Source organism: Crinia signifera, chromosome 3 (assembly GCF_055691185.1).
Source record: "Crinia signifera chromosome 3, ASM5569118v1, whole genome shotgun sequence".
In the NCBI taxonomy this organism is placed as follows: domain Eukaryota; kingdom Metazoa; phylum Chordata; class Amphibia; order Anura; family Myobatrachidae; genus Crinia; species Crinia signifera.
This window is the reverse complement of record NC_139219.1, coordinates 118,696,313-118,709,498: the sequence shown is the minus strand read 5'-3', so window position 1 is coordinate 118,709,498 and position 13,186 is coordinate 118,696,313. Positions and strand designations below refer to the sequence as shown.

The following is a 13,186-nucleotide window of genomic DNA, read 5'->3' as shown; positions in this document are numbered from 1 at the left end:
TACTAGCTAAACATCGTATTGGATCGCATTGCATGCACTAGGCATGCGATCCGATACATGCTAATTAAGACCCAAACGGATCCGTTTAACGGACCGTGTATGGGCCCCTTAAGACCAAATTTACAGCCCCACTAAGACAAACGGAAATAAGAACCATAGTAAAATGCATCCCAGATTTAAACTTAAAGGAATGGATAAATAAAGGGATAAAAAACCTCCAAGATATATACTCAGGAGAGGGTCTACTATCATTTACACAGTTACAGTTAAAGTATAATATTCGGGTGACAGATTTTTATAAATATCTCCAAGTAAGGAGCTGGTTGGCTGAGTCCCCAACATCCGAAGACACGCTGGTAAATCTCCCAAATATCTTACTTAATAAATAAAAAAACAAAAATTATAGAGGGGGAGTTACATTTTGGTATGAATATATTATGAATAACAAACTGGAGGAGAAAATCAAACCACAAGTTAGATGGGAGCAAGACCTGAAGGTGGTCTTGGATGAAGGGGACTGGGCGAACTTATTTAATGCAATTCACACAATGACTAAACCTAGCTCCCATATTGAAAAATGTATGAGATTGGTATACCTAACACCAGAAAAGATGAATAAATTCTACCCCAAACCACCCAATATATGCTGGAGATGTATGGAGGAAAGTGGAGATCTGCTACACGTCTTTTGGGCATGCAGCGGACTAAAAATTCTATGGCTTGGTGTAGAGCATCTAATCTGGCAAGTAACAGGAGTAAAAATAAACCTGACCCCCCAAATGGTGCTACTACACATATATAACAAAGTGAAGGTCAAAAACAAATATGTAATAAACCAGATATACATCGCAGTTAAAACTGCAATAGCACAGAACTGGAAACAGAACTTAGCACCAAGCCTAAACTTAGTAATAAGCAAAATAAATTATGCATACAAGATGGAAACACTAGATATGCAAGAGAGTAACCTAACCAAAAAATGGCAAGTGTGGGGAAAATATATTGAAAAACTAGAAACACCACTTGGGGGGACCTAACAAGGAGATAATAAATAGAATTTAGATGAATTCAGAAGAGAAATGAATATGGACCTGTAATTGTTAAATGTTAAATGTATATATGTAAGTATGTAAACGAATATAAGTGTAATATATGTGAGATATATGACATACACGTGTATGCCAGAATATCTAAAATGTATGTAAGTATTTTAAAAGATAAAAAAAAAAAGGAATGGACAGCCAGTGATTGGCAGAGAGCTCTCTGACTGAGAGACCTCTCAGCCAATCACTGACTGTCCATTAATTTCTATGTGCGCCCGCTGCGTCGGCTTCCCCACGCTACAGGGTCTCTGGTACCCATCACTGCGTTCACCGCCCCGGACAAATTTTAACCACAGTCTGTGACATAGCAGGTAGGAGCTGATTGGCTGGCTGTTTATCACTCTCCATTTGATAACTTTTGAAGCTTAGTGCATCTGGCCTAAAGTACTTACCAACCAGATCCCAACAGTCATGTCACATGTGTTATACCGACAGTTAGGGCTGTGTGGGTGCTATCCAAGGCTTAACCCAGTGGCAATCCTGAGAATTTTCGGAATTGCCACCATTTAGAGCCGGGCAGCGCTGCTGAGTTCAATCCCTGAACTCCAGCAGCTTCGGCGCTGCCGCGCCTCCTCTCCTCTCCCCCCGGGTTTTCTATTGAAGGCGCCGGCTTATGACGGGTGCGCAGGTCCGGGCAACCGCTGATTGACAGTTCAGCAGCGCTGCCTAGACCCAGGGAGGCAGTGGTGGTTTTAAGGGAGCACTCCCCATAAAAAAAAATAAAAAATCATCCAGTGGGGAGCGTTCCCAAAAAAAAAAAAAAAAACACCACTGATGGGGTTAATACATAGATCCTTTATTACCCGTTATTTTGATGTAACCATCTGTGCAAGGATCACCAAATCCTGTTCTATATGTATACTTACAGCAACTTCTCAATACTGTATTGTGTATGTTCCCTATATTGTATTTGCATGCACAGGTACAGCATCATATCTGTATGTTCGCTTTGTACATGACTGCTTCACTGTATGCAGCATCTCTATACACACACACATCTGTACTGTATGTGCATGACTAGAGTGACTGTATACTGCATGTTCTCCATATATTATGCACATAACAGCAACATACATACATACACGTTATCTCTGTATGTCATGTGCATCACGGCAACGTCACTGTATGTTCATGTTCTCTGTATACTGAATATGCATGGTTACAGCAGTGGACAGAGACGTGGAAGTTATTTCCTGGAACAGCCAGAGAGGTGACCGGTCTCAGTCGCTGTGACAGGAGGTGCAATACTAGGCCCGTAAATGACACCCATAGAACACGCCTATAACGGAGACTTAAACATGATCTCTGCCCGCGAACAGACCCGCACAAGGTCAGTACAGGATCTAAAATAAATAGAGGAAACATTCTAATCACAGCCAGCCCAGCATCCCGTTTGTAACTGGACCGCTGCCCCCCACGTGTCGCAGCCGGGCACTCGTCCTTATTCACTGCACAGCGGGTATTAGCTCAGCTACTAGCCGCACTCACACTCCCCATAACCAGCACAACAGAACACGAAGGCGAAGCCTGACCTCACCTGACAGCGGCACACAATGTCCGCATCCTGAGCAAGTAGATCCACCACTTTGCCCTTTCCTTCATCGCCCCACTGTGCGCCCAGCACCACGGTCACTCTGCTGTCCACAAGCACGGGATGTGTGGTGGATGCGGAGCGCTCTCCGTTAGACGTTACGACCGGCAGCGCAGACATATCACAGACTCCTGTAAAGAGCGCGGTGACGGCGGGCTCAGGAAGCGGCAAATATGCTCCAAAGTTATAGACAGTAGGCGCCGCCCGCCTGCTTCAGCTTCCGTAACTTGCACGCAGGGAGGGGAGGGGGACAATAACCCCTTGTACGCCACTTCTTCATCAGGGCCCGTGTCCGCTTTTACCCAGCGCCCCCTGCTGGTATCTGATGACCATTTCCCACTGCAGGTCTTAAACGGTATATTGCCGTTTTTTTCCCCTTTCTAAACGTTAAAGGCTGCAGTGGAAAAGCGAGAAAAATAAGGTCTTTGGCGCTAGGGGTCAGGTGCTGTATCTTGCTCCCCTGCAGCCACCGCAAAAGAGGATTGCCACCCTCTAAAACAGAATACACAAGAAAAGAATTGCAGGGCGCTCTAGGGTGAACAAGAATTAAACAATTTATTAAAAAACAAAACACATTATTAAAACAACGAATACACAATCATATAATGCATTTAAAATCTCATAAATGGTGCACCATTATATCTAGCTCTGGGAATTATTCGTGGCCAGAGGTTGGGGATTGATTCCTCAAATTAGAGGTGTTTGAGTCCCAGTATAATAACTGAATTTAGTGGCAAATGTCCAGATTTGCTTAAGGTTCTCAAATGAGGGCTAGAGAAACAATAATGGACCAATGTCAAATGGCGCTGTTCTGTTGGTGCCCGTGCATGCGGAGGGCAAGGACTTCTGTCTGGTGGCTGGGTGACAGTGTCCGTCCTGCCTCCACTTGGTGTTGGTTGCACGGCACAATGAAATAAGCACAGTCAATACTTGAAAGTTTGGTGCGCCGCAGCGCTATCTCACCCCTCTCGTGCAGCTCGGCTGTCTCCACTGTGTTCACACAGATAGTGTTAGGGGAATGCCCCGGCAGCAGCTCCTTCCTTTTGTTTGTAAGCGTCAGGTTAAATACCTTCCACAGCGCTCTGTCACTTCGTCTTTGCAGGTATTACAAGTGTACGGCTGGAAAATATGAAGAAGTCGGCTCTGCAGAAAGACGTAAGCCGGCAGCAGGGGTGTGCTTCTTTAGTATCCTTTATGGATCCTTTATGGAACGCGTTTCTCCGCTCACAGGGCGGCTTTCTCAACCTGCAAAGACGAAGTGACAGAGCGCTGTGGAAGGTATTTAACCTGACGCTTACAAACAAAAGGAAGGAGCTGCTGCCGGGGCATTCCCCTAACACTATCTGTGTGAACACAGTGGAGACAGCCGAGCTGCACGAGAGGGGTGAGATAGCGCTGCGGCGCACCAAACTTTCAAGTATTGACTGTGCTTATTTCATTGTGCCGTGCAACCAACACCAAGTGGAGGCAGGACGGACACTGTCACCCAGCCACCAGACAGAAGTCCTTGCCCTCCGCATGCACGGGCACCAACAAAACAGCGCCATTTGACATTGGTCCATTATTGTTTCTCTAGCCCTCATTTGAGAACCTTAAGCAAATCTGGACATTTGCCACTAAATTCAGTTATTATACTGGGACTCAAACACCTCTAATTTGAGGAATCGATCCCCAACCTCTGGCCACGAATAATTCCCAGAGCTAGATATAATGGTGCACCATTTATGAGATTTTAAATGCATTATATGATTGTGTATTCGTTGTTTTAATAATGTGTTTTGTTTTTTAATAAATTGTTTAATTCTTGTTCACCCTAGAGCGCCCTGCAATTCTTTTCTTGTGCAGTGGAAAAGCGCCAGAGTTGATTTACCGGTTAAAGATAACCGGTATTTCAACACGTTTAAAAAGCAGAGTCCTACACGTTTCAAAGCCGTTTTATAGGCAGTGGGAATGCCTCTGAAATGGTAGTTAAGATCCTACACTAGTGCCCCTTTCAGACCGCACTTTGTAAACGGTATATTGCCGTTTTTTTACCGTTTTAAAATGGTAATCTGTGCGGTCTGAAAGGTGCAGGACCACTTAACCGGTTAGAAAATACCGTTTTTTCTAACCGGTTAAAATGCAGGGTCCTACCCGTTTCAGAACCGGTATTTTAGGCTCAAAATCGGGTCTGAAACGGTATTTAGGACCCAGCCAATGAGCTGGGTCCTAAATTCAGCGCAGTGAATATTTAATGAGCGCTCATTAAATATTCACAGCACTGGAGCCACCCCGCGCGCGTGACGACGCCCCCCCCCCCCCCCCCCGTGTCGACCTTTTGGAAAATGTCTGCCCCCATATGAAAGACAGTTTTTTTAAACAGGTTTTCCTATGGGGCAGCCATTTTCTGAAAGACACTTTTTTTCATAAGTGCTTCCGACCATACTGAACTGCAGTGCCGGGATCCACAACGGAGGTACCGGCTGCACGGGGGGTAGGTCGACAGGGGGGGGGCGTCGACACGCACGGGGGGTGTCGACACGCACAGGGGGGAGGGCTCGGACAGCACACCGAATGCACGCGAACAAACAGGCAAGAAATATGCGGTGTCCATAAGCAAGTATTGCTTTGCGGACACCACTCGGTCATGCGCTAGGCAATCGGAACGCCTAATCAGGACGGACGCACCTCAACCAATGTCAGCTGAACACAATACAATCACCTACTTTACTCATTACTTGTTAATTACACGCTTCTCACTGCTTCAATTGGAGCCATTGCAGCTTAAATGGAACATTACTAAACACACACATATATGCTGCATTTTTCACACACTTTTACACTGCAACTAATGACCACAACTTAATATTAATAATACAAATACACATGTCACTTCTACATGTATCAATTAAACCACACATTTGGGGGAAACCAAAAAACATTTATTAAATGAACTTATAAAATAAATTAGAAACCGTCACAAAGTAAAAGGTAGCATACCAGCAATAAAAGTAAATAATATATAATAAATACATGTATTATAGACATACATAGCCACAGCAGAATCATTAGGAACACATCAGGTGGCTTCACAACAAAAGTATAGCACCAACACTTCAAGTACAGCACACAGTAATGCTAGCCAAAACGGGGCAACAGGGGAACCAAACATGACATTTGAACCGAGGGCAAATGTGGGGACCCTCGGCACAGAATTGGACACAGGATGCTGACACACACAGCTCAATGAAAGATTTGGGAAGACATAAGGGTGGAGATGAATGCGGACACAAGTTCATTTGCGGGCACGTTTGCCCCTGGCAGGCTCCTTGCCACGTGCAGCAGCTCTTCGCCCACGGCCACGGTCAGATGGTGGGTCAGGTGGAGCACATGCTGGGGAGGGGGTGGATGGTCTTCCCCCTCTGGCAGCAGGGAGTGCTGATGGTGGTAATGCACCAGAAACAGGTGACATTAGACTATTGCTGGCAACTAGCTCCACCATAAGATCATTATGGCGGAGGAGGAGTTCATTTTGCCGCAGGGCTTGATCAGTCAGCACCTGCAGGCTAGCAGCAATAGCTTGCTGGCTGGCACTCATAGCCTGCAGGCTCTCAGCGATACTCTGCTGGCTGCTGGTCAAACCCTGCAACACCTCCTCGGCCCTACGCACCCGCTCTGATGCCGACTCTCCCTGCTGCTGAATATTGACAAGCACATGCCCCCACGTGGCCAATTCAGCCGCGGACATTGGCAGCTGCTGGTGCACGGGCCTGCTACTGGGGCCAGGTGGCACAGACTCCTCAACCTCCTCAAGAGATTGTTGACCAAGCGGTGGGGATGCTGGTGAAAGAGAAAATTCCAATTACCACACATTCCATGCAAAATTCGAAACATCTACTTATGGCATGGCAAATAATTACCTTCAAGCAAAGAAGCCATGACTTCCGCTGGGGACTCGCTGTCCATCGTGCTCACCCCCCGGACCTCCTCCACTGCAATGCAGCACTCGGCCATCTCCTCCAGGGGGGTGAGCTTCAGCTTTGAAGGCATGGGGCCAGCCCCAGAGGTGTGGCTGTGTTCCCACCGCTTGGTCAATTTCTTTTTGTGGTTCGTTTTGAAGTCGTGCCACCTGCAATCAAAGTGTACATATTAATACATGTCACTCCTCATGTTTGCTGTAGCACCCATTGCAATCTGAAACATAATACAACATGTGCCTCCTGACACCAAACTTAGATTATAATAATTTTGAAAAACAACCCTTAGAAGATACAATCACACTCAGCCTACAATAACTATCAATTCAATGACATGGCAAACATGTCTGTGGCTTCAAGCAACGTCACCGCCCATTGACCAACTCCATCTAATTTCTAATGTAAACATTACTGGACTTGTACTGCTCAAATGTAACACACATGAACTTGCCTCTTCTTAACGTGCTCCGCCTCACGAACTTGTGGAGCCACCGTATTAATCTCCGCCGTTATGTCCTCCCAGATCTTCCATCTCCTTGTGTGTGTCAACTTTTCCTGTGGGCACTCGATCAAATCCCGTGCCCGGGTCACCAGGATGGCAAGCTCCTGCGGTTCGTATGCCATGTTTCTGGTGGTTGGTTCCTCTGTTGCCCGATTGTGGCCACGACCACTTGCACTGCCACTTGCACCGCCACTGCCACGGCCACCGGTTGCTGTACTTGAAGTGCTGGCCAGGCTACTCTGTTGGGAAGCCACCTGCTGTGTTCCCAATGATTCTGCTGATGCTGAGGATGGGCCAGCTGCCGATTGGCCTGATGTCGATGGCCCATCTGGCTGCTCTTCTCCCAATGGCTGTTCAGGGTTGATGGGGACATAGGTGGTGCTGGAGTCCATCTGAGCAAATAGGTCCTGCAACTCCTGCTCTTCCTCAGATAGAGATGCAGACATGTGTGCAACAACATTGCATTTGCCAAACACACCTTTATATACTATTTCTGTAATCGGCGTACATCAGCGACACCCTGCGTTCCGTACGGCCGCGTTCCATACGGCAGCGTCAACCGTGCGGCGCATAGGCCACGCCCCTTGCTGCGGGAAAAACTTTCAAAAAAACCTGGCAGACTGAGTAAGTCTGATTTGGTAGGTAAATGCAGATTAGTGCACCAATCACCGAATAAAACTGAGGTCAGACATGAAATGTATATGTGAATGTACATCTGTACTGTGCACTTGTTTGGTATGTAGTACAAATGACAATACCCATTCCATATGTAAATCCAGTCCACCACTTAGGCACAAGTAATCAGTGCTAGCATCCTAATCACATGTGAAAGCTCTCCAAATTCAGCCTTGATGCTAGCTTCTTTTCATTCCACCTCTCTAGTATAGGCCTGTAGAAGGTAAGTGTACACATGGCAGCATGGCCTAATATTGGTAAAAGGTCTGGCACTATTTGCTTTGTTTCTGCTGCATAGCTTTCATTATAAAATAGCTGTGGCTAGTGATGCAGACTATTTCACCTGTTGCTTATAGCCATGTTTGGTGAATGTTATAGATTATATATAATGGGTTCCCATCTTATTTTACACTGTCTGTTTAGGAGATAGTAAGTAATTTCATGGTCTGCTAAACTATGCAAAGGTACAGCAAGTGTGGGTTTGCGATGCAATGGGTTAGCCGTCTGTTCTGGCGCATACACGCTGTTACTGTAAAAATGAACAATAAAGTTAATACCAAATATCACTCTGATCAACCAATGACAGGACATGATCGCTTGATTTGTGCCACTGCTAAGATGGCGGCCTATGGCAGAGCAGCCCCTTTTTCCTCTGCTGAGTTAAGGACACTGGTCGCCGTTATGGAGACCAGGCTGGGCCGTGCAGGGCCCTTCATAACCAACCGGCAGAAGCGTAATGCCTATGCGGTTGCCCGCCGGCGCATATATGCCCGCATGCAGGTGCGGCGGACCATCGCACAGCTGGAGCGGCGGTGGTCAGACTTGAGACGTCGCCAGCCGGATTTGCTCCAGCAAATCAGGGCCAGCATAGCGAGATGTGAGTGTTTATACATTAAATGGCCATTTGTACATGATTGCTTACATGACCTTATTTAAGCCAATAAGGTAACCAGCCTGATCATGAGTTAAACATGGCATACACTATATGTGTGCTACTTCCTGTTTGACACCCTGTAATGGTGATAAAATATGTCATTGTGTAGGATTAATGTTTGTGATGCTTACAATGGCCCAAATGTCACAGCATAACTGCCATGTTACAGCCTGTCTTTTGTAAAAGCCACTAAGGAGCTGATTGGCTGTACATTTATCAGTACTTATAACCTTTTGATTTATAGCTTGATAAGGCTTAATACAAATGACCCCTAATTGGCACTTTTTTGTTCTTTCACAAACACAGCACGGGAACGAGCAAGACAGACCCGAGAGGAGTCTGAGGCGTCCCAGGCCCAGGAGGAGGCGGAGCCAGCTATGGCTGAGGAGGGTGAAAGTGAAGAAGGGGTGGTGGAGGAAGTGGAGGCAGAGGAAAGGGAGGAAGTGGAGGAGGATGTGTGGGCAGAGGAGGCGGAGGTGGTGCCATTGGAGGACGAGGTGGCAGCCGAGGAGGAGGTGGTGGCAGCCAAAGAGGGCCAGGAAGAGGGGGAGGATGAGGAGGCCTGTGAGGTTGAGCAGGCGGCCGAAAGTGGTATGTATACATAAAGAATCATTATTCCTTTTGTCATCTACTATTTAATATGTAGCACTGGTGATTCAATTGTGTTTGAAAATACTATAAAGTCAAACAACAAATTGGGTAGCAACAGACACACTTTGGGGTTAGATAGGGTGGCCAAACCATCCCTTTCATCCTGGACACAAATTAATGACACAGGTTGTGAGGATGGCTTTCAGGTCGATTTTAAGTGCCACTGAACCTGTGTAGTTAATCTGTATCCTGGAAGAAAGGGATGACTTGCTCATGTAAGGGTTACATGTCCCTGCTGCAAGCATACAATCTGTAGCCTCATATAGGTGAGTAGAGTTTACTGGTGATTGATCTTTGTAAACTAGATTCAGTATGGCATAAATGGAGTATGGACAGGCGTGGCTTAGACTGGAGTAACAAGTGGTCAGTGCCCCTGTGCCCTCCTGTAGCTAACCACCCCCTGCGGTCTGCATGTATGTTTGGCACCATAATTGTTTGTTGATTTTGTGTTTGTAATGATTTTGTGCATGGGAGTGGGTTAGTGCTGCAGCTTCACCTAACTGGCATTATGACAATGATTTCTGGAGCAGACCATCAGCAGGCAAGCCATGCTTGATTGCACAAATGTACTGAGCATTCCTGAGAGTTGAGTAACTCCCCTGCCACGCTCCATCATATAACAGACACTGAACTTTGTTTGCAGAATTGGGATTGGTGCAGCACGTGACATGCTTCTCAGAGCTTAGTCATGGGTGGGTTTGGATTGAGAAAGAGCACTATGACTGTGAGGTGTTCTACAGAGTAAAGGGTAGAGGGGAAAAAACAGGCTTTCCATGTAGTATGTATGCATGTATGTATAGCTGTATGTGTCATATATATAGTTATATATGTGTCTATATACATATATATATATATAGACGTCAGGTAGATAACCGGCACTCAATGGTTTGCCAATGGTTATATGTTTAAGATGGAAAAGGAATTTTTCTTTAATGATAAGGCCATCTCCGATAAAATCATTCTGTTTTTACGGTACATCGATGACCTCTTGCTGATTTGGTCGGGTACCAAAGAGGAACTCATCAATCATATCACCAACATCAACAACCTTGATACCACCATCAAATTCACCCATGACATCAGTGATAGCTCTATACACTATCTCGATGTCCAAATCACATTATGTGATAATAAGGTCTCCACCAATCTGTACAAAAAGCCCACAGATCATAATACCCTTTTACATTGCTCAAGTGCCCATCCAGAGGCCACCAAGAGGGGCCTCCCCTTCTCGCAATTCCTCAGGGCACGCAGAATCTGCGATGACCCTGGGGATGCGGAAGCCGAAATTAATGGGATGATTGACAAGTTTTTATGCAGGGGATACAGACTGTCAGATTTATTGATTGCCAAACAAAAAGCTCTGGATACCCCCAGAAAAGATACCTTAGCTGCCAAAGAGAGGAAAGCCCTTCATGACAGTATCCCCTTCGTTCAATCCTTTAACAGCTCCTCGCAAGCCATTACCAAAGCTGCCAAACAGCTATGGCCGATGGTAACCAATGACACAGATCTAAAAAGTTTCGCTCGCCACAAATTACTGCCCAGCTACAAGAGGAATCGCAACCTCAAGAACTACCTAGTCCATAATGATATTTCCAAATTCAATATTCCCGTCACACCTGGTTTCTTATAACGCAAACCGGGGTGCTATAAATGCATTAATTGCACCACCTGTGGCTTCCTTGAGACAGGTGACTCCTTTAAACACCCTCACTCTGGCGAAACCATCAAGATCAAACATGTGTTGACATGCACGTCGACACATGTTGTCTACACCATCAGATGCCCCTGCAGCCTATTATACGTAGGCAAAACTACATGCCAATTTAAGACCAGAATGGCTGGTCACAGATCGAGTATCAGAGCCTCCCTTGAGGGAAGAATACCCCCCAACGAACAACCCGTTCCCCGACACTTTAGGGAACACAAGCATAGCCTAGCCACACTGAGGTACAAGATCATCGATCACATACCTCCTAGTCTAAGAGGTGGAGACTGAGATCTTTTATTACTTCAAAGAGAAGCCAAATGGATTCACAGATTAAATACCGTACACCCCCTTGGCCTCAACGAATCTTGCAGTCTTCATTGCTTCTTATAAATCCCCACCGCTCCCCCTGACCTCATCCCCTCATCGCACAGTGTGTATGGGTTCCTTACGATACCCAGCTGTGCCTCTGCCGCTGCTTCACCTTCGGGTTTTTGCTTCATTGACTTTATTTGCATCATGCTGTCCATACCCAAGGATTGTGTATTTACACATTGGGGTTCGTGTCACACTCGTGACTCATTACTGCTTTTGGGATTTGCCGGTTTTTTTAACCACTTATTCATTCATGCACTTTTTTGTTGTTTACTACAGGTCGCCTAGCAACCCCAAAGGAGGTCCGGACGCACCGGCTGGTGCGCGTCCCGCGAGGGTGACGTCATGTGATCCGGGCCGACGGAGGGGTGCGGGCGCCCTGCACTGTGGTGTTGGTAAGTCTATATATGTATGCACTGTATCATTGTTTCTGTGATCTTGATAACGGTTGTAATAAACCGAAACGTTGCTTAAGACCTCCGTGTCTGCCTCCTTCATTAACAAGTCCTGTGAGTGCCGGTTATCTACCTGACGTCTAAAATACTGTGCTTCCCTGCACTAAGACAAGGCACCTGGGCATCATCCTTTATACGCTTCATCGGGAGTGCCGATCATCTTCCTATCCATATATATATATATATATATATATATATATATATACACACACCTGTCACGGTGCATGTTTAAAATTTAGGTATGACTATGTTAAATGTATGCCTGAATATCATTATTAATTTTTCAATTTTGATTTGGTCCACAGATGAGCCAGCCCAAGCACAAGAGGGTCTCCGTGGGGCCCTCTTTCGGATAAGAGGCCACTTGCGGCAGGTGCTTTTTGAAATCGACCAGCTAGTTGAGGGGGAGTTGTAATGTTTTTTTTTTTTCAGTTTATAAAAAAAAATGTAGTGTAAATAAATTGTTAATTACAGTTCGAAGTTGTCTGTGTGTTTATTTAAAATGGGAAAGTATATGTGTAATTTGTTTAAAATCTTTTAAATAAGCAAAATGTAAATAGTGTATATAGATGTATGTTAGGGTCACATGCTGTAAGGGTTAATGTGTGTAATGAATGTACTAGGAATGTGGTTCAGTATATATTAGGATTTAATTGATTCAAATAGATAACAATCCCTTTTTAATGAGGTTGCCTAATTGCCTAAGTGGGTCATGTGATCGCTGTGTGTACTCAGTAAAAAAGTGTTGTATTGAGCGTAAATACTCCGCATCGGTGCGTACGGCTAGCTTCCCGTCCGTTCTAACGCGGTAAGACCGTGCTTACGCGGTAAGACCGTGCAGAATCTGTGCGTGTCCACCGCACACGCAAGGTTTGTATGTTGTCCGTACACACGCCCTGTTCTTAAAGAGTGAGTCCGTCCGAATGCGGAGGACCCGTGGGCGTTTCTACGGACGATGTCCGCATGCCACCGCACAGCGTTGCGTGCGGACAGCACCGTAGGAATTCGGGAAAGTACGCACCGATCAGAATAAGGGCCAAAGTGACATCGCCCTTTCGCTTAGGCTTGATTGTGTCCACCATTCTAGAGATCTTCTTACCTCGATCTTTAACTTTACATACCCTGACTTGGGATTTTTGCCTTTTATGTGTGGTAGAACCGCCCACTGAAACTCCCTCATTTTCCATTGTGCCCAAGGCACGACTCCGATCGTGGAAGACATCATACCTAGAA

The 13,186-nt window shown here is 45.8% G+C and overlaps 2 protein-coding genes across 2 annotated transcripts in view; one reads left to right on the top strand and one right to left on the bottom strand.

Moving 5' to 3' along the window:
- LOC146063734 (adenylosuccinate synthetase isozyme 2) overlaps positions 1–2,949 on the bottom strand; it is a 257,360-nt gene extending 254,411 nt beyond the window's left edge. The window contains exon 1 of the mRNA XM_083176422.1: positions 2,641–2,949. Coding sequence (XP_083032548.1) covers positions 2,641–2,814 — 174 coding nt within the window. The 5' untranslated portion in view covers positions 2,815–2,949. The remainder of the gene's footprint in view (positions 1–2,640) is intronic.
- On the top strand, positions 2,314–12,368 carry LOC146062903 (uncharacterized). The gene is made up of 3 exons (XM_083174911.1): positions 2,314–2,433; positions 9,068–9,352; positions 12,259–12,368. Exons 2-3 carry the CDS (start codon positions 9,139–9,141, stop codon positions 12,366–12,368), a joined length of 324 nt encoding a protein of 107 aa, XP_083031037.1. The 5' UTR covers positions 2,314–2,433; positions 9,068–9,138.
- Positions 12,369–13,186: the final 818 nt, after the last annotated feature.

Bases quoted from the DNA above. Each gene is read 5' to 3' on its own strand.
- LOC146062903 (XM_083174911.1), top strand. From the start codon at position 9,139: ATGGCTGAGGAGGGTGAAAGTGAAGAAGGGGTGGTGGAGGAAGTGGAG. The intron at 9,353-12,258 runs GTATGTATACAT...TTTGGTCCACAG, and splicing joins TGAGCAGGCGGCCGAAAGTG to ATGAGCCAGCCCAAGCACAA.